General features: G+C 40.3%; 1 protein-coding gene across 2 annotated transcripts in view; it reads right to left on the minus strand.

The window, feature by feature from the left end:
• PDPK1 (3-phosphoinositide dependent protein kinase 1) overlaps positions 1–18597 on the minus strand; it is a 28747-nt gene extending 10150 nt beyond the window's left edge. The window contains exons 1-7 of one of the 2 annotated variants that reach the window (XM_009644460.2): positions 18592–18597; positions 11835–12104; positions 5322–5364; positions 5001–5138; positions 3675–3819; positions 1201–1298; positions 362–437 (exon numbers count right to left, since the gene is read on the minus strand). In XM_009644460.2, the coding sequence (XP_009642755.1) occupies positions 362–437; positions 1201–1298; positions 3675–3819; positions 5001–5138; positions 5322–5364; positions 11835–12047 (713 nt within the window). In that variant the 5' untranslated portion in view covers positions 12048–12104; positions 18592–18597. Of the gene's footprint in view, positions 1–361; positions 438–1200; positions 1299–3674; positions 3820–5000; positions 5139–5321; positions 5365–11834; positions 12105–16991; positions 17061–18591 lie in introns of those variants that run through there. The other variant, XM_035899956.1, reaches the window with a different exon arrangement.
• Between the last annotated feature and the right edge of the window lie 910 nt (positions 18598–19507).

Raw genomic sequence — 19507 nt, forward strand, 5'->3', positions numbered from 1 at the left:
AGGAATTACCACATTAGAGCAAGTTTATATAAAACAATTAAAATAATTATATTATTTGGATGACAGGAAAAGGTTTTAAATTTATTTGGGGGCAAGAGAAATCCAACTTCCCGTTACACACCTCCTGCTCCTGACAAGACCTAATCCTGTCTGTAGAACTCCAGAAGGTAGATGAACTGAGGAAGCCAGGATTCAGACAAGGAGCAATACTTCAAGATTTCAAACTCTCTTGAAAAAACCTTTATACTCAAGCACCTTGTTTCTTTGAAATACTACGCTGGCTTGCTTCATTATCCCTTCCCCCCATTTGACGGTATCCTTACAGAGTCAGTAAAGTTCCGAAATACAATCAAGTCCTCACCTTTTACAGGCAGATTTCTCTGTCAGCAGTTCTGGAGAAACATACTGCGCCGTCCCTACGAATGAGTTTGCCCGCGCTGGTAAGAAAATGGAAAGAAATAAGCAAGTACATACTTAGGGAGAAGCCAACCCCCCTCCCCCTTCCTCCCCTGCCCCCATCCAATAAAAAAAGCCCAAAGGCAACCTATGGAAAGGTACATAATGCTACAAAGAACCCATAAGAATTTCATTGCTCTACCCATCCACAAAACCTGCTTGGAAAAGACAAATCAATTAATCTCAGTGATACCTATCTGGCTCAAGAAGCCAGGCACTTTGTTAGGTACAAAAATCTACCAACACGTGCTTTCTACACCCAAGTAAAATACGTTAATCAAATTCAGTTTAGCCTAGTGCTTTTTTCAGGTGTTGTTTGCAACATCGCTGATTCATGGGTTAATACTAAGCAACTAGTGACACAAGAAATCTGTAACCTTCACATTTAAAAAACTGGTAGTCACTGGGGTTAAATGCATATGCAGAGTAAAAACTTACTGTTTCAGATGAACCACAGTAACTATGCTTGCACTCTTGTCTTGCAAACGAAAAGTAATTTGAAGTAGTTTAACTTCCCACTTTATTTGGTTTATTTATACCTGGCTACACCACCACACCAAGTATTACCTACTCTGACATAATCCAAGCAGTGACAGTCAAAACTGCTCCAACATCTCTCAGTGCTTGTGTTAGATAAAAGGCAACGATATTGGAATGTTACAATTCGGTAAATGCAACACATATTTTCAAAGGACCACTTGCTATAGCTACCTGTGTCACATGATGAAATAAATAAGGACCTACCTTGTCTGCTGTCTGCAGATAATACTTTTGCTGTTCCAAAGTCTGTTATTTGAATGTGCATGTCTTCATTTAGCAAGATGTTCTCTGGCTTAAGGTCCCTGGAAAAGGCAGATTTTTGTACTCAAACAGCACACAAATTAAACCTGCAAAACTGTCTAGTGACTTATGTATATAATGCTGTCATAAATGATGCAGACATTCTGTGAACATTGTTGTGTCAACTTTCCTCTAACTTGTGGCTGTCAACATGCAGACTGGTAACAGGTTTTGAAAAGCCCATTAATTACCATTTTTTCTAAAAAGACCTGAAGTAATGAATAATCTCAAAGCTCAGCTGTTGTGCATCTCACTTGTTCAACAAAAATGGGAAAAAAACCCCAAACCAAACCCACAAACCCTTCACTCCCAAGCCTCAGTTTGAATAACACCTGACAGACGGATACAGCAGTAGGATCCCATGGGCCTGTTCCCTCAGTGCCAAACTCCAGTTAGTCGGTGCCCCCCACCCGCCCCCAGCTGGATGTCCAGCAGACAAGAACTGTAAACCCCCTCCACTCTAAGAATTGCATTGCTTATATTTGTCACATACAAACCCAGTTATAATCTGTATTTCAAATGTATGCATACCATTTGTATGGGCACCGTCTCTGATTCTGGATAAAACCAGTCTCATAGTATCACACACAATAGAGTAATATAGAGTTAGATGTCAAAAGGTTCATTAGCAAGAACAAAAAATTACAGTTATGATATTATTTACTTCGGCTCAAGTTTCCTCAGCTGACAAGGAAAGATGATATCCTTGTCTCCTAAGAAGTATCTCTGGATGCTCCTAAACAAATCTAGAAGCACAGGAGTTGTTTTGGTTGACCGGTAAGAAGAATCAGTGCAAATTCAAAGCTATTTCCGTCAGCCAGTGTGCAGCATTATTCTCCTCAGATTACAGCCCCCTGCTATTGCAAAGCATGGGTTGTGCAGCTGTACATTTTAAAGCCTGTGGACTAGCACAGAGAGCAATTGGAATGAAGGAATTCTGACACAGCAGCCACAAAAGTCCCGCTCATTTTCCTCTAACTATGCTCAGAGAGAGTAGAAAGTATGTGAATGAAATGGACCTTTTTAACAGTTCTGTGTGAGATCTTTTACATATACATCCGTGTGTGTATATATTGTATTCTATACGCACATATACAGACAGTTTGTATATCATATACCTATATTAATGTTACATTACAGATCTAGGCTATAGCCGTATATCTAGACACACGGAGAGAGATATCTGCAGTAACTTTTCCAGAGTAGCCTGGCATCTTGAAGTGGTTCTCTCTCAGGTTGTATTTCTTTAGGCAGCAGAAAATCCCAAGAGCTTTCAGGCGCTGCTAGAGCTATGGACTTACAATTAAACAAACTTAGCATAAAGTTCTCCAGCTGCACAATTTCACCATGTTCTTTCGAGCTTCTCATAGTGGCCTTCATATGAAGACAAATATAAAGCAGCTTTTCTAATACAGGATTTCCGATATAGGCTTAGTACTACTGACAATCATGCTCTATGCATTCTGTAAGCATACTGCCAGCCTAAGGCATGAGCTGTATGACCCTAGTGAAACGTGGAGTTCTTGAACTTTTTTCCCCCCTGTAGAAAATGTTATGCTTTTAGTACTCTCCACATCCAGCCCCCTTAGATTCTATTCTCAAGTATTTCACAGAGTAGTATTAGGAAAATACTTTGTCCTTTTAAATATGACCAAAAGTAGTAATAATGCTATCAGAATTATAACCAGCCAGCTTTTTGCCAGCTAGCACCTCCTGTTCCATGAACAGCTGCTTGAGAACCGTCGGACACAATAGATTTCTTGCCCAAAGAGAAGTTCTGCAGCTCAGATTTCTCACACTTACAGCTTTAATTTGTTTAACAAACATGAATGACAAAACATGCTTATCCAGACAATATAATTATATCAGGAACAACTGCAAAGGTCCCATCAGAAACTTTAAGTTTCACCATTTCCCTGGTTACTGTTCAGCTTTGTGGAAGTTGTTCATTCTGAAAAACGACACACACTGATTTTACTGTTCTTGATGGCATGCTGCACACTAATTCACACACCAGCAGAATTCTGTTTACTTTTGGTGCATAACACTACAGGAAAAAATGCAGTTAAACAAAAAGTTGGTTTCTGCATTTAGCCCAACTGATCAAGTTTGGAAAAGACGAGCTTTTGGTAATGGTAATTCTAGGCCAAAAAGTTTTCTTACTTTTTCCCCTGCTAGAACAGTTGGTCTAATAACAGAGACTGGCTCTCCCCTAAAGCGTTCTTAGTTCGGCTCCCAGTGTTAACAGCACCACCAATGCTAATGCAACTCTGGCAGGCTCTCCCTAGCTTTCCACAAAATCCACATCTGCTTTAGGCTTCACAAGGAACATTTCCACAAAAAACACCTTGTGCACAATCAAATGTGTGTTGTATTACCTGTGAATTATTCCTTTCCCATGCAAATACTCCAGGGCTGATACAATTTCAGCAGTGTAAAACCTGGTACAGGTCTCATCAAATGAGCCAATTTTGCGTATATACTTTAGCAGCTCTCCGTTTTTGGCATAGCTAAGCCCAAAATCTGAATGTAAGTATAGTTAAGGTCTATCACTAAACCATTCTAAAACAAAAATCCCCACACCTCATTTCAAAGACAAAAATAATACTAAAAACACACGGAACAGGGAAGAATTGAAGATGGTTAATTTGAAACTTTGCATGGTAGCAACCCAAAACAATTTCTTAAATATATTAGCAGCCTAGGACACAGGTCCCGATTTCCTACCGCAGCAGAGACTACATAAGAGTTAAATGCGTAGTTTCTACAGTCACCTGAATAACTCATTTAAATTGTTTACATATTTGCCTTCAGAGAGAACTACTTGTAGTCATAAGGAGCATTCAACCTAAGTTTAACATTGCCCCATCATCTGGAAAGTTCCAAAGTCAACCCAGCATTCACTAAGCGAATATTTACATTACGAAAGAAAGCCCCGTAAGTCCTCTCGGTGCATGCATGTACATACGTATGGGCACAATATAGGGCCTGCTAAGCACAGCTAGCAGCCTCTGTGGAAAGCACAGCTACTTGCTGGCCCCAGAAATAGCAAGCTATCCTTGTACCCTTGGCACAGCCAATTCAAAGCAGGGAGTCTAGGAGCAAATTCACACAATTAACATTTTCTTCACAAGGAAAAAAAGCTGACTGCAAACCAATGAGCTTTCCAGATGCACCTGCGCTTTGCAATCCCAGCTAGAGAGAAAACTTGGGGAACAATGGCCCAAACAGAAGAGCTGCAGCTTTCTAGCATTTGGATTATTCTACATAAGAAAAATGTTAATAAATCTAATTTTTCAAATAAGAAATAGTAGCAAATATAGCTGTCTCCCCCTATTTTAAACACAGGAACTGTGGTGTTTTACTGTATACATCAGAAATAAAACATTTCTCACACACCCCTGATGGTTTTTTTTTTTTATTATTTTAAACTTAGATTGTTGCAAGTTGCCCTTCAGCATTTACCATGCTGACAATAAAAGTTACAGTTCTCTTCATTTCCCCCGTCCTGCAAGTCACCCACTCTTTTCTTTGAGGGGCCACACTTACTCTATTTGCTTATATGCTATTAAAAGCAAGACTGCAAAAATTGCATGGCAAACATTAATACCTCAAGTTATTTCCATCATTCCTGTTAGACAATGTTTTAAAGGATTGTTACCTTTAGGAAAGCCTCACAGCAAGTTTTAAAATGCAAAGGATACATAGCTTCTCATCATCCTGAAAGGTGAAGTAGAGTTTCACAAAAAAAGGGTGATCTAGGCGGGACATGACATCTCTCTCTCGTGTCACATATGGCACCTTGTTTTCTTTTATGATATGACGCTTTTCTAGAATTTTAACTTAAAGAAAAAGAGTGAAAATGCAGGAGGTACAACCAAATAAAGTTTAAGTAATTTGGTTTTTTTTTTTGTTAGAAAGTTATCATAAAACCACTAATTCTGTCTTTTGAACAGGTGTTTTGTAACAGGACCACATTGACAGGGTATTTTTAAAAAGTTCATGTTGAAGCAGTCAATACTTACTGGCATATTCTCTAGAACTTGCCAATTCTCGAGCCAAGACAACCTGTTGCCAGAGGAGAGAAAATAGATTGTAACCATTCAAAGACATCCATTAACTTTGGTTTTGATCTCCCAGTCAGTACCAAGAATACTGATCATCCAAGACAAGCTATCACAACTGCAATCAGCAAAATATTTAAGCATGTGTTCACATTGTGCTGCCTTCGGCAAGACCTCGGCAGAAATTCAGCTCAGCACACCACCACTTGTTTTGCTAAGACTTACACACCCGACTGGGTAATCACTGATTTACTTTTTACTCCCCCAGAAGAACTCTGAAGATTGTAGCATAAGTCACAGTAAATTGCCAAATCTTCTTAAGGGGGACGGAGAAGCAACAAGTGCAATGAGGAATATCTATAAAATCTGTCACAGTACTTTTTCTTAACATAAATGGCAGAGATTGAAAGATAAAATTTATCTGAAAGATCAAAAGTAAGAAGTGAGACAGAGCTTTTAACTATTTAGATTGCTTTCCTAATAAACTGTAAAGAAAGGGAATGAGAGCTTTCCGATTAGAAAAAAGGGATAAAGCTCCTGGCAAGCAGTTCTGCCTTTTTAAAGAGAAAAGCTTTTGGAGGAATGCAAATTAAAGCTCATCTCCAAGAAAGAACTTCTACAGAAGGCACCTTCCAAGGCCATCTGAAGAGTCCTCTTGCATGAATCCGAGCAATAACCTTGTGACAACAGATGACTGCAGTTCCTGCTTTTCTCATTCCCAGTTTACATCCATTCCAATACCTTGCTAGGATCTCAACATTATACTGATTTTTTTTTTTTTTTTTGAAATCACTGTACTGGGCTTGCTTCTAATGCACTTCTCATTATATTCTAACCCCTTGCAAAATCAGTTGTAACAGAGTACCCCAAAATATTATTACATACCCCCGGCCACTAAATGTTAGTCTTTTAAGAAAAAGAGCTTCTAAATAAGGCATTTTCTCGGGTCAAAGAAGTGCATGCAGTTGCACTCTTTTGGCATTAGAAAACTGAAATCTCAGCTCAGTAGTAAGAGGCACCTTTAATTTTCTAAAAAAGTTCATCTTCTGCAAACACATTGGAAGTCACAGTATTTAGTTAATCAAAATTTCCACTAGAAACCACCAGGGTGTTACAAGCTGCATCCCTGCATAAGGAATTCTTGAGACCCCTCTGTGTACACAGGTAACGCTATTTAAAGCTGTGCAATCAAATGAGAATGTTTTTAACTTTTCTAGTTTTTGTTGCCAGGTTTCATCAATCACATCTACCATTAAAGCCACTGAAAACAGGTCACTTTACAAGTCAGCTGTCAAACACATACCCAGATATATAGCACTAGCCTTCTGCGTTTTGCAGATTGATACTTCTACATTCTCATAAAACAATCCAGTGCCATCGGTAAAACAAAAATCCAATAGGCAATCTTGCTATCTATACACATGCACAGATGGCAGAAGTGATTAAAGTATCTCTTGCCTAATAACTCTCAAATTTGAATTAAGCTGTATAGCCCCAAAGACTGACTCTCCTCCACATACTTATATTGATATTGAGCAGCTGTGTTCCAAGTACTCAGGACTGAATATTTAACTCCTAGCATGAGTACTTGGGTACCCTCAAGTCCCTTCCTCACTGAACGAATAAGAGTGTACCATATATGCTAATTTCCTCTTAACTAATAATCTACAAAACCCAGTAGAATCACAACCAAAAAAAAGAAAAAGAACAAACCCACAGAGGTACATGCTATCAGGGGCCTGAATCCTATCCACTCTATGGGAAGAAGTAGTATCAGTACAGAATGTAAATTCCACAGAAAGTAATTAGACCTTGGTTAGGTAACTTAAAAACAAAAGCCAAACCAAAAACCAAACCCAAACGGATTCACAGAACATGTACACATGTAAGTTGCAAATTCAGACAACAGCAAGGCAAGAAATGTCATTCAACACCCCGAATGCAGGAAGGCAATATAAGAAGAGCAAAGAACCCTCAACAGAGGCTACAAAGCAAAAAAAAAAAAATTTTCAAAAAAATTGGCAGACATCATGGCGTCTTTTAAGAAAAAGAGCTTCTAAATAAGGCATTTTCTCGGGTCAAAGAAGTGCATGCAGTTGCACTCTTTTGGCATTAGAAAACTGAAATCTCAGCTCAGTAGTAAGAGGCACCTTTAATTTTCTAAAAAAGTTCATCTTCTGCAAACACATTGGAAGTCACAGTATTTAGTTAATCAAAATTTCCACTAGAAACCACCAGGGTGTTACAAGCTGCATCCCTGCATAAGGAATTCTTGAGACCCCTCTGTGTACACAGGTAACGCTATTTAAAGCTGTGCAATCAAATGAGAATGTTTTTAACTTTTCTAGTTTTTGTTGCCAGGTTTCATCAATCACATCTACCATTAAAGCCACTGAAAACAGGTCACTTTACAAGTCAGCTGTCAAACACATACCCAGATATATAGCACTAGCCTTCTGCGTTTTGCAGATTGATACTTCTACATTCTCATAAAACAATCCAGTGCCATCGGTAAAACAAAAATCCAATAGGCAATCTTGCTATCTATACACATGCACAGATGGCAGAAGTGATTAAAGTATCTCTTGCCTAATAACTCTCAAATTTGAATTAAGCTGTATAGCCCCAAAGACTGACTCTCCTCCACATACTTATATTGATATTGAGCAGCTGTGTTCCAAGTACTCAGGACTGAATATTTAACTCCTAGCATGAGTACTTGGGTACCCTCAAGTCCCTTCCTCACTGAACGAATAAGAGTGTACCATATATGCTAATTTCCTCTTAACTAATAATCTACAAAACCCAGTAGAATCACAACCAAAAAAAAGAAAAAGAACAAACCCACAGAGGTACATGCTATCAGGGGCCTGAATCCTATCCACTCTATGGGAAGAAGTAGTATCAGTACAGAATGTAAATTCCACAGAAAGTAATTAGACCTTGGTTAGGTAACTTAAAAACAAAAGCCAAACCAAAAACCAAACCCAAACGGATTCACAGAACATGTACACATGTAAGTTGCAAATTCAGACAACAGCAAGGCAAGAAATGTCTCATAAAACCCCGAATGCAGGAAGGCAATATAAGAAGAGCAAAGAACCCTCAACAGAGGCTACAAAGCAAAAAAAAAAAAAATTGTCAACATAATTGGCAGACATCATGGCCAAGCCCAACTCAACCTGAACAAACACTTCAGACTGCCAGAGATTAAGTCTGCATTTAAGAACTGGTTTTGGTCAGACTCTCAATACTTCCTTAGAGCTCCTCCTCCTCTCCAAGAGAAACCTCATTTATAGGTTGAGACAAAACCAAGGGGGGGAAAAAAAACCCAGACAAATGAACTCTGTACCAGCCATCTTCTGTACCAGCCATCTAGGAGGTGATTAGGACAACATGCCTGCCCAAACATGAGAATTATAATTCTGCCACCACATAACAGATACTAGTCTGAGAGGAGCTTGAAGCTGTCTACAAAGCAAGCAGATTTTCATTACTTTAAAAGAGCAGAGCAACAACTAAAAGGCCCTGCATTTGTGTATCTGTTAATACCAAGCATGGGTCCAAGAAAAATCACAGCTGCGGAATCCCACACAACTGCAGAATTCTCTGAAGAAAAATCCTGAGGCCAGATCATGTGCATCTCTGCTGAATTTGAAATATAGCACCGGCACCAGGTAGAGTTTGTGGTAGCTTAATAGAAGTCCAAGGAAACTGAATAAATTAATTATGACCCCAAGTAAGTGATTTTTAATTTTTTTTAATATGAAGCTGTCTTTGGCAGCATGGTAATATGAAGGCCCATACTTTTTGAGATGAACACTTTTCAGCCAGAACATCAGTGAAGATCTTGGGGCGCACAATCAGATCTCTGAATCTACAACCATATTTAATAAGAAAGAGGGCAAATTTAGATTAGATATAAAGAAGAAATTCTTCACCATGAGGGTGATGAGGCACTGGCATAGGTTTCCCAGAGAAGTTGTGGATGCCCCATCCCTGGAAGTGTTCAAGGCCAGGTTGGAAACCTGGTTTTGGGGAGGGCGCCCCTGCCTATGGCAGGGGGCTTGCAACTAGGTGATCTTTAAGGTGTCTTCCAACCCAAACCATTCTGTGACTATATGAAGAACAAAGCATATGCTTTTTAACAAGATGTTTTGATAACAATGTGAAGATACATGCCCCACATGGCATGAGCTGTGGTGTTGATATATCAGAGGGTTGTGCTGCCATCCAGAGGGACCTCAGAAGACTGAAGAAGTGGGCGGACAGGAATCTCATGCAGTTCCCTTTTTTGAACTACAAATTCCTCCTCCTGGGGAGGAATAATCCCATGAACCAGTATGTGCTGAGGACTGATGGGCTGGAAAGCAGCTTCGCAAAAGAGGACCCAGGGGTCCTTGTGGACACCAATCTGAACATGAGCCAGCAATGTGCTCTTGCCACAAAGAAGGCAAATGGTATCCTGGGCTGCATCAGGAGGGATGTTGCTGGAGGTGACCCTTCCCCTCTATTCAGCACTGGTAAGATCACACCTGGAGTACTGTGTCTACAGTTCTAGGCTCCTCAGTAAAACATCTACTGAAGAAAAGGACACTAAGATTATTAGCAGAGTGAAGAATCTCTCATTTGAGGAAAGGCCGAGAGAGATGGGATTGTTCAGGCTAGAGAAAAGGCTCAGGGGAAATCTCACCAATGTATATTTATATCTGAAGTGTAAAGAAGATTGATTCAGGCTGTTTTCAGCAGTGGGCCAAACTGAAACACAAGAGGTTCTATCTGAACATCAGGAGACTTTTTTACTGTGAAGGTGACCAAACTCTGGCACAGGTTGCCCAGAGAGGTTGTGGAACCTCCATCCTTGGACATACTCAAAAGCTGTCCAGACATGGTCCTGGGAAACCAGCTCTAGGTGGTCCTGCTTGAACAGGGGGTTTGGATGATATCACCTCCAGAGGTCCCTTGCAACCTCAGTCCTTCTGTGATGCTACAAGAGCAGCAAGCAAGCTTCCTTCTTGAAGGATGCAGTCTATAGGCTGAAGGCTACAGTTATCCTCAACTTGAAAGTTTTTAAATTAAAAAATCAGTTTATGAAGCCAGAAATGGACATTATTTTTTAAATAATAATAAGCAAGTACTGTGAAGTCCCCTCCAGCAACAGTTTGTAACTTGTTCAGTGGCCAGAGAGAATAGGCAAGCATCCCCTGGAGTCTGATCATTAGGAAAGGCATCCCTAAAATTATTGATGAGTTTCTAAAGTGATAGCACTGCAATAATGGACCAGAACTGCGGAGGTCGACAGAGGTGGTGACAGGCAGGAAGAACTAACTCCCAAACGCGTTCTCTCTAGCACTGAGGCCCAGATGATTATGGCAACTGAAATTCTGCTTGTAAAACTCAAAACAATAAGGCTACGTAGGGATTAACATTTTCATGGTATTCAGTCTGTCTCCTGCTGCCCAACTAAATGCATTTGAGCTACCTAGACTGGGGAACAAGAAAACCCCCTACCAGTAAGCAGGTAGCAGAATGCTGGAACCCAGGTTTATTCAGAGTTTGGGCTAGGCCCTATGAATTCCTCTATTTACAAGGAACATGGTACTAACTTTCAGAGACCACAAGCAAGAATTAAGTGTCTCACTGAAGCATTGTGTTCCGGTATACCCAAGAGGCAGCAGCCTGCTGGATTCTTTAGGGAAACCTGCAAGTTGCAAACTATGTATTTAAGTGCAAATTACTTTTGATGACTACTAGAGGCCTGCTTCCTAAACACCACAGTAGATGGTATAAGAATCACCACAAAAAACCCAACATTTAGAGATCAACAACCAAAAGGTATATACAGCAAATGGCATGTGAAAAAGATGTGAAAAAGATACAGAAATACTTCTTACTGCCTTACAATGGGGCAACTACAAAAGCATCAAATGAAAGTATTAACTGCTTCATGCTGCGTGATGCCATGGATGCGAGAAGTAAGTTAGAAACAGTCCATTTAAGGCTACTGAATACAAAGATACTGACTGTGGCTCATGAAGTCCTTGAGGGACATGACACTAGAGGCTGAGAAAGAATACTGGAGAAGTATCACTGTTCTTACTTTCTTCCCTAAGCACCTGGCAGTAGCTCCTGCGCAGACAGGACATTGCACAGAAGTTCTTACCATGACAAACTCTTAGCCCAGTTCCAATCCTCTATATCAAACATAACCCATTATGCTATCAAGCTTATATTAGAAAGCAATCCAAGCATGAAGCCATGAGGATACAACAGCACTTCTGATGAGTTTAAAAGGTACTTGAAAAATCAGCACCCATATTTATGGTAACACTTAATTTTAATAGTTAAGCTTATAACCACTACGTTGTGCTCATTTACTCTTCAAGCTGTTCTCTCCAGATTTAAATCTCAGCAATAATATTATTTTGAAGTTTATCCAAGAGATCTGGCACTTCTTATAGAAAGTAAAGTTACCGTTGAAAAAGATCCTTCGCCCAGAATTTTCCCAAATTTGAAGTCATCAGGTCGTTTCTTTCGAGGCTGTGGAGGCTGCTGTCCTGTATGCTGCTGCAAGGCGTTTGAACTAGCTCGTGATTCAGCTGCAGTGCCCTCCATATTAGATCCCTGTCTGCTGCCACAGGTGGAAATGACAGATGGAGCACTGGAATCTGCTTGGTTCCTCACCATCGATGGGGATGAGCAGGAGCATAACACCACACTAGACTGGATTGGAACAGCATCATACTGGAAAGAGAAATGAAACTGTTATTCCCATACCTTCAAACAATTACTACACGCATCTGCGCTTTCTTTCCACAGGAGCATCATATGTCCTATGTGAAAGGATTAGCATTTACATGTCTTTAGGAGGGATGTTAGTATTTATTTTGGAAACAGCAGCTCTTAATGTGTTAAACAACTCTGTTTAGGTCATGCTGCACACATACATATAGCCATAAGTCAAAGTCTGAACACTTCAATTAAAGAATGCTTTTTTCCAAACTCGGAAAAATGCTCTCTAACACCAATGGATTGAATTTCACGGTACAGTCTCCTACAAATACCATGATCTTTAAACTTTATTTCGTGCTCAGAGACAGAGCCATCCATCCGATTTTAACAAGTAGTTGTTCTCTTGAAACTATGAGTTCTCTAGTTATGCAAGCACCTGTGTTCACAGGTAACATCACTTTAGAGATCCAAGTTGCAATGAACTGTAAATGAACAAGTAAAGCAGGAACACTTTAATGGAGACAAAGGATACATTCCTATGTTTTCACTTGGAATCTCACTTTCTCCAATAGTATTTCACTTGAATGCATATTGGGGAAGGACAGGAAGAAAAGAGAACAGCATACAAAAGGCAGATCAGCTGGTGGGTTTAGTAATCAGCAATATCTAATACTTTTTTTTGAAGAATGCTCTTGCCCATGCCCTTTTAAAACAAGGCAGATTATACCATTTAAATCATACATATGGTCACATAAAGATATCCCAATTGCAAGACAAAGAACCAGATACATCCCAGAAAACAGCAAGTACAAGAAGATAAGCTCCAAACACTGACTCCTGCAACACACAAAGCAAATCATCATTGGTATCCTTTTAGCAATTCTTCCGAAGAAAGACCAAGGAGCTTGCAGAGCTGCTTTCCCTCCCTGTCAGTAATACCCCTCCTGTGGTCCATCAGGTGTCTGGCTTCTGGGGTTTTACCCAGAACTGGCCAGAACACCCAGAGTATGGGAGAGCTCTGCTGAGCTGACCACAAAAACCGAAGGGGCATGCAAACAGGGGGAATATTGAAGAACATTAACACCATGCCTGAACATTACTTTTTAGTGTCAGCATCCTAACGTATGTTCAACGGAAACAAACTATGACTTCATGAAAATCTCCTAAGCTCAGCAGAGATGTATTCTATTCTGACCTAGCCTGTAACATACCTCATGTTAATACTCAAAAAAAAAAATCTTCTTTCAGAAGTAATGTTCATCTCATGAATTTCAATTTGATTCAGAACAACCTTCTGCATTTCTATCAGAACCCACTTTAGAAGGGAATTGGGACTTGCATTCAATCACGCATTTGGGCTTAAAGCACCCGGCTCCGAGATTAGCAGTTACTCACTTGGCTGTGCTCTATGCAGCAGGGAAAATCAGCCTTTATTTACTGCTAAGCTTCTTCCAAAAAGAAGATACAGTTCAGAAATACACTTCACTTACACATTTAGTGGCATTGCAGAATGAGACACAAACATTTCTAAGCACGCAAACATGTACTTTGTAAATTGAGATGAAGGTAACAAGGTCAGAATGAGTACAGCTAAAACTCTCCATTTTCTCCAATATTGACTCATAAATATCAATTGCCACAAGACTGAAAATTAACTGTTATTAAGCAGCTATTCGGAACAATATCTTCCAAGAAGCATAAGGGCAGATTCCCTTTCCAATCTGAGTGCAGCCCTACTTGCTCCAGGATCTCTATTTCTCCTTAGGGCTTTTTCCAAGAACTACGACTACACCAACAGGGCAGCGGATCAAGAACAGGCAACAGCTTCTTTTATGAGACCTGTGCTGAGCTTTGTGATACACTGGAGACTGAGGAGGAATCTGCCTATAATGACAGGTATTTGCTGTATTTTGTACCACTTTTGTGAGGACAAAAGAGGGGCAAGGCTGGGGGAAGACGCGGAGACAGATGGGAGAATTTTGCCTTTCAGAAAGTTCACCACCTCCCCCTGAGAGCAGTATATGCCCTGACTCAGAATCAGTGATGCAGCATTCTTCCCTCAGCAGAGGACTAAGTATATTGATGCTATTATAATGAAAACAGCACATATGCTAAAGTCTGTGCGCTGTAGGCCAGTTCCTTATATGCCTTCTATGCAGGTATTTTAGCTGACACCTTCCCCAGACTGGTTATTGCTCCTAACATCCCATTAGCCCAGCTGAATCACTTTCCCTGCAGACAGCTGCTCAAACAGCATCCTGCGTAAAGACACCGAGCAGCCAGAATTCAAACCAGATTGTACTCTCTCCTATCAAGAGTGCGGCAAGGCTGACAAGTATGACCGCTCAGCAGCTGAAGCGATGCCAATATAAGAAGCATCCCATTAAGTGAAGTATAGTAAATAAAAAAAACCCCATGCATACAGACTAAGTAGGAGGATTTAAATGATGAACTGGTTCCAGTCAGGCTATTCTAGAGCAACTGAGGGTTTACAGGTAAATAAAGCAGCAGCACTGGGAGGATCCGATTAGATGTGCAGCTAGCGAGATCACCTTGAAAAAATAAACAAGAAAAAACCCACCACAAAAGCACCAGAGCGCTGAGAGAAAGGGGGGAAAGGTGTTGGATACAGTGTATTGCCTTGCACAGCATCTGAAGCTGTCACAATGAATATCAAGGATAGAAAAGTCCTAAGGGAAGAGACAGCAGTAAAGGACTTTGTAGGAAGAGGAGGTTATTTCCAGCCCAGTATAGCATCAATTAGTCCCCTGACTTTCTCAAAGGAAAGTCAAGATGAAGAACAAGGACAGAGGAAGGTGCAATAGATTTAAAGTATCAGTAACCTAAGAAGTGACAGAACTATGCAGCTAGATATGACACATGTGAACCTTCACAGAGGTCACTCCTACACTTGTCTTTCCATACTCCACCTTCTTGCTTAGCATTGTGTGTCCTGTGTTACTGACCTTCTCGGTTTTATTTTGAAATATTCCAAAAAACATGTCTGCAGAGACTATACGTGTTTCTACATATGTCTTCACATGTGCCAGAGACAGGACACAGGCTTGCTCATCCGGTCCAACCTCATACAGCCACTCTTTGCAAAAATCAGACCTAGGATTCTGCTTCAGCTAGATACAGACTTTTTTGGTGAGATATGAAGTCAGTCACTGAAGAACTTAAAAACCTTCTAAACTGCATCTGCAGTTCTCAGAAGCTTGAGGATGCTCTCCTTCCAGCAGTTACCAGCATCTCTCAGCTGGCAAGCCAATGAAAGCCCAGACCCTCACGTAGCAACAACACTCCCCGACTGCATGTCATGGGTGATAGCCACTCATCTAACCATCTGATCTCTGCTTTTAAAACCAGTCTCTAACACCACCTACTTTCCCAAGCTCTTACGGGTGCTGTTTCTAATTTATCCATACAGAAATTGTTTCCTTCTTAGCGCAGCATACTGTGAGTTTGAAAAGCTAGTAAGAAGATAACAAATCTGCGGCAGGTAAGTGGAATTACAGATCAGACAGATCAAGATTTTCATTAACTAATGTTCACTAAGTCACTAGAAACAGGCTGCCTTTTATTTACATGCCATGTAAACCAAGTCCTTCTGTTGTTCATTTGCCCTCCTGCCTGCAAAGAGTAGAAATAAACTTTAAGAGAAGAAAACTTGAATCAATGAAAAAAAGCCCACTAGATACCACTACACTTTTCTTTTTCAACTTTCCTCTCTCCCCTTTGTATGAGATGCCAGTCACAGGCAAAGCTCCCAGATACCTAGAGGAACCTGTACCCTTTGGAAGCCTTTTTGCAATTCATCATTTTGACAACAACACTACCCCTGCAACTTTTAATACTTTTAACATATCTGAGCACAATAGCATGCATCAAACAACCACCACACTGCTCTAAACCAAGTACACAACCACAACTGCTCTTTCCCACCGCAAAATCTGCAACCCTGTTTTGCTGATACAGTTCTATCAACACTAACAGCAGCAAAAAAACACTTCTAGATGGGCCTTCTGAAGCTTCCAGTATCTTTTACATCTTTCCTAACTGACATGGTACTGAACCCTGCTGATGGCAGAGCATCTGCTACCACTGAAACTCTGCTAGCAACCTCCCATTTCTGTTACAAAGAAAGCCAGTGTCCTAACAGGGTACTAACTACCACTTGTATGCTAACACCGAGCCTAACTGCTGGCTTTATTACAGAATCTCTAGCTGCATTAAGACATAGGGCAGACACGATCAGAAAAGCTATTCCATCCACTTACCAAAAAAGTTGGCCTTATAGGAAGCAGACCTTGCTAACAAAGTATTTACCCAAAGCAACCCAAGCTCTACACCTCACCTGGTATGTTTGTTTTGATTATAAACAATGCTGATGAGACCATGTAAGCTAGAACATTGGCACAAGCCTCTGACGAATGCTTTTTATGGTAAACTGTATTACAGGTCTGTTAAATGAAATAATGCAGATAGACATCCATACAACATTTGTCTTGGCATTGTGTAACACCTGAAATGCAGAACATGTTGAGGAAAATGAATACAGGACATATTCCAAGTACAACTGGTTAAATTCTTAAGCAACTTATAATTGTCATCCCCAAACAAGGATCTCCTCCAGTTCACACCTGGATTGACTCTCAAACCAAAAAGTTTGAAAGAATAATTGCATAAATTGACTGAGGGGAAAAAAACCCACACACCATTTAGCAAAAAAAGTATCTCTCTTACTTAAAACAATCTACAGCTTTTGGTAAATTAGACAAACAGCAAGACCTTACTCTCTTGTATCTACCAAAACATTACTACAAATCAAAATATACCCCAGGAACTCAGGCATAATGGTGGGAAACAAGCAGATAAAGAACTTCAACTAGTCCATACCTGAATGTACAGAACTAGAAAGCATCAGCGAGGAGAAGCAAACTCTTATGCCACCAGTACTGCGCAAACATTAAGGAGAAAACCAAAACAAACCAGTTTCAGGAGAAAATTAAGACACTGAACTCCTGGAAAAATATCTGATTATTTGGCTAGATTAAGCTCCTGAAATCTGTGTTTATTATAGAATCTGATGGTTTTAGCCTTGTGGTATCAGAGAATACAGAACTCTAAAAATTAGGCTGACCTGCAGCTCAACACAAGTCTTACTGGATGTAAGAACGACGGAATGGTGTATGTCCTATGTGTTGAGACTAAACTGCAAGAAGTTCACAGACTATTGTGAAGATAAACCAATACAAACACATATGCCCTACCTCAGCAAGGTCTACTTAAGAAATTATAGGACTCAGAAAGCAACATAGCAGCACTCTGGGATATCTATGAATTAAATCTTTTCACTTGCAAATGGAATTCGAGCAGCTTTTAAAACAGCTGCTGCATGACGCAGGAGAAGATACCCTGCCGGCTGCCATCGCATCCAACCACAGCTTTTACATCTCTGCCACACGCAGCCTTTTGAATCAGAGACAGGGAGATCTTCCGAAATCTGTGAATCTAAGATGCCATGTCCAAATTAATACACTTTTCTTCAAGTAAAAATATGGAGTCCCTCTATTTGTCTGTGCAATTAAGGAGGAATAAAGGCCTTTACTTCACACTGAGAGAAGGTGACTGCTCTCACCAGACAGGTGTTTTGTAGTTTCAGAGACAAAGCTGACTTGCTACTATTTGTCAATACTGAGATTCTGCTACAGACAGCTTAAGTTGGATAGGCTTGGCCTAAGAGGATTTGTAAATTATTTTGATATTGCCATACAAGCCAAAAATTCAAAAACTGAAATCTATTTTGTACTGCTTATAATTTTAACACTGACAACCTGGGGTCTCCTAAGGATTTATCTGCAAAATGGAAAGGGAATAAAGGAACAGCTAGGCAGTTGTATTTAATATATTCTTTTCATAGCACACTGGTGTTTCAGAGGGTTGACAAAGATGCAGCAACTGCATCTGACACACATCCTGTATCTGAAAAAGAGCATAAGAAAGGGCAATTAACAGATATTATGCACAGCTTTCCCACTGGCCTCCTCCCCCCTCATATCCCACAATGAAAATGTTTACCTTCTCCAGGTTCTCCAATACCTATCTGTGACAGCCACCACTTCAAAGTCTAGAGTGCAACACACCCTGGAAGTCCCAGCATATTGCAAAAGAAAAAAAAAGCAACTTATCAGGTCAGATACTAAGAAGGGCCTGAATACACATCCTCAAACTGCTCCTCACAGTGTCTGAAAAGAGGATGCAGGCAGAAGCAGGGTAGTTCAGCTACAAGTTAAGAAGCAAAGAAAGACTGATCCAGAATAACAAAATCCAACCAAAAGCCTCACACTCCAGTGCAGAGAACACTGTACAGGTGCACTTCCCATTATAAACCAACCCCATCCAGGAGTGGTGTGCAGAAAAGCCTAATGACTATCATGGGATCCCTATCAATACTGAACACCAGTTCTCCTTTCATAAACTCTGTACCCTGCTACACCAGAGTGGCTGCCGTGAAGGAAGGCAACCCAGAGCCATGGGAGATGCGTGCTTTCCTGAACTGCAGCAGACACCAGTCCTTGCACCTGACATCCTCCTGTCTGTCTATGCTCTGGACTTCTGTCAGGCTTTCTGCTAAGTGACCGACAGCATCCTCTTTCTATTAACCAACTGCTCATACATGTGTGCATATACACAATACACTGAACAAATGATGAGACTCCACTGCATTCCAGCTTCCATTTATACAAGCTTAGAAGCTTGTCAGATAATTTAAAAAATTTTATAATGTGTCTATTTGCCAACATTACCACCACCTTTAAGGAATTAAAATATTTGCCTAAAAAAAGAGAAAATTAATTTGCATGCCTTAAAAAGAATCCCTAGATGCTGTCAGATTGTCTGATCATTAGAACATAAAATCAAGCATGTAATGGGCAGGACAAACCTCGGATTAAGCCAAACCTAACCAGTACTTCTGAATGCACTGCACAACTAGTGAAGTGCTCACCCACCCAACAGGTGAGCTTTGACACTCAAATACACACAGCCATGTTAAAAAAAATTAACACACCACAGTCATTAGGAGGTGTTTAAAACCATGTGCTCTGTTCGCACTTCCACTCTGTGCAGCAGAGTGCAAAACATAGCTCTAAAAAAACCTAGTCAAAAAGATCATCTGATCAAAAGGGGTGAAATTAAGGCATTTTAAAAAATCTCCTGGTTTTAGTTCCTATACAAAGCAGTTAAACAAGTTGGTTAATCTCAACATATCACAAGAAGTGAAGTTCATACTGAAATGACAGATCTTGTTCAACCTTTCTTAAGGCAGGCAACTCAAGTGTCAAAATCATAACAAATAAAATCAACAGGCATTTGTAAGAACAAACACCCCTCTCCAAAAAACAAACAAGGCA

This window comes from Egretta garzetta, unplaced genomic scaffold (assembly GCF_000687185.1).
Source record: "Egretta garzetta isolate BGI_Z169 unplaced genomic scaffold, ASM68718v1 scaffold448, whole genome shotgun sequence".
NCBI classification, from domain to species: Eukaryota; Metazoa; Chordata; class Aves; order Pelecaniformes; family Ardeidae; genus Egretta; species Egretta garzetta.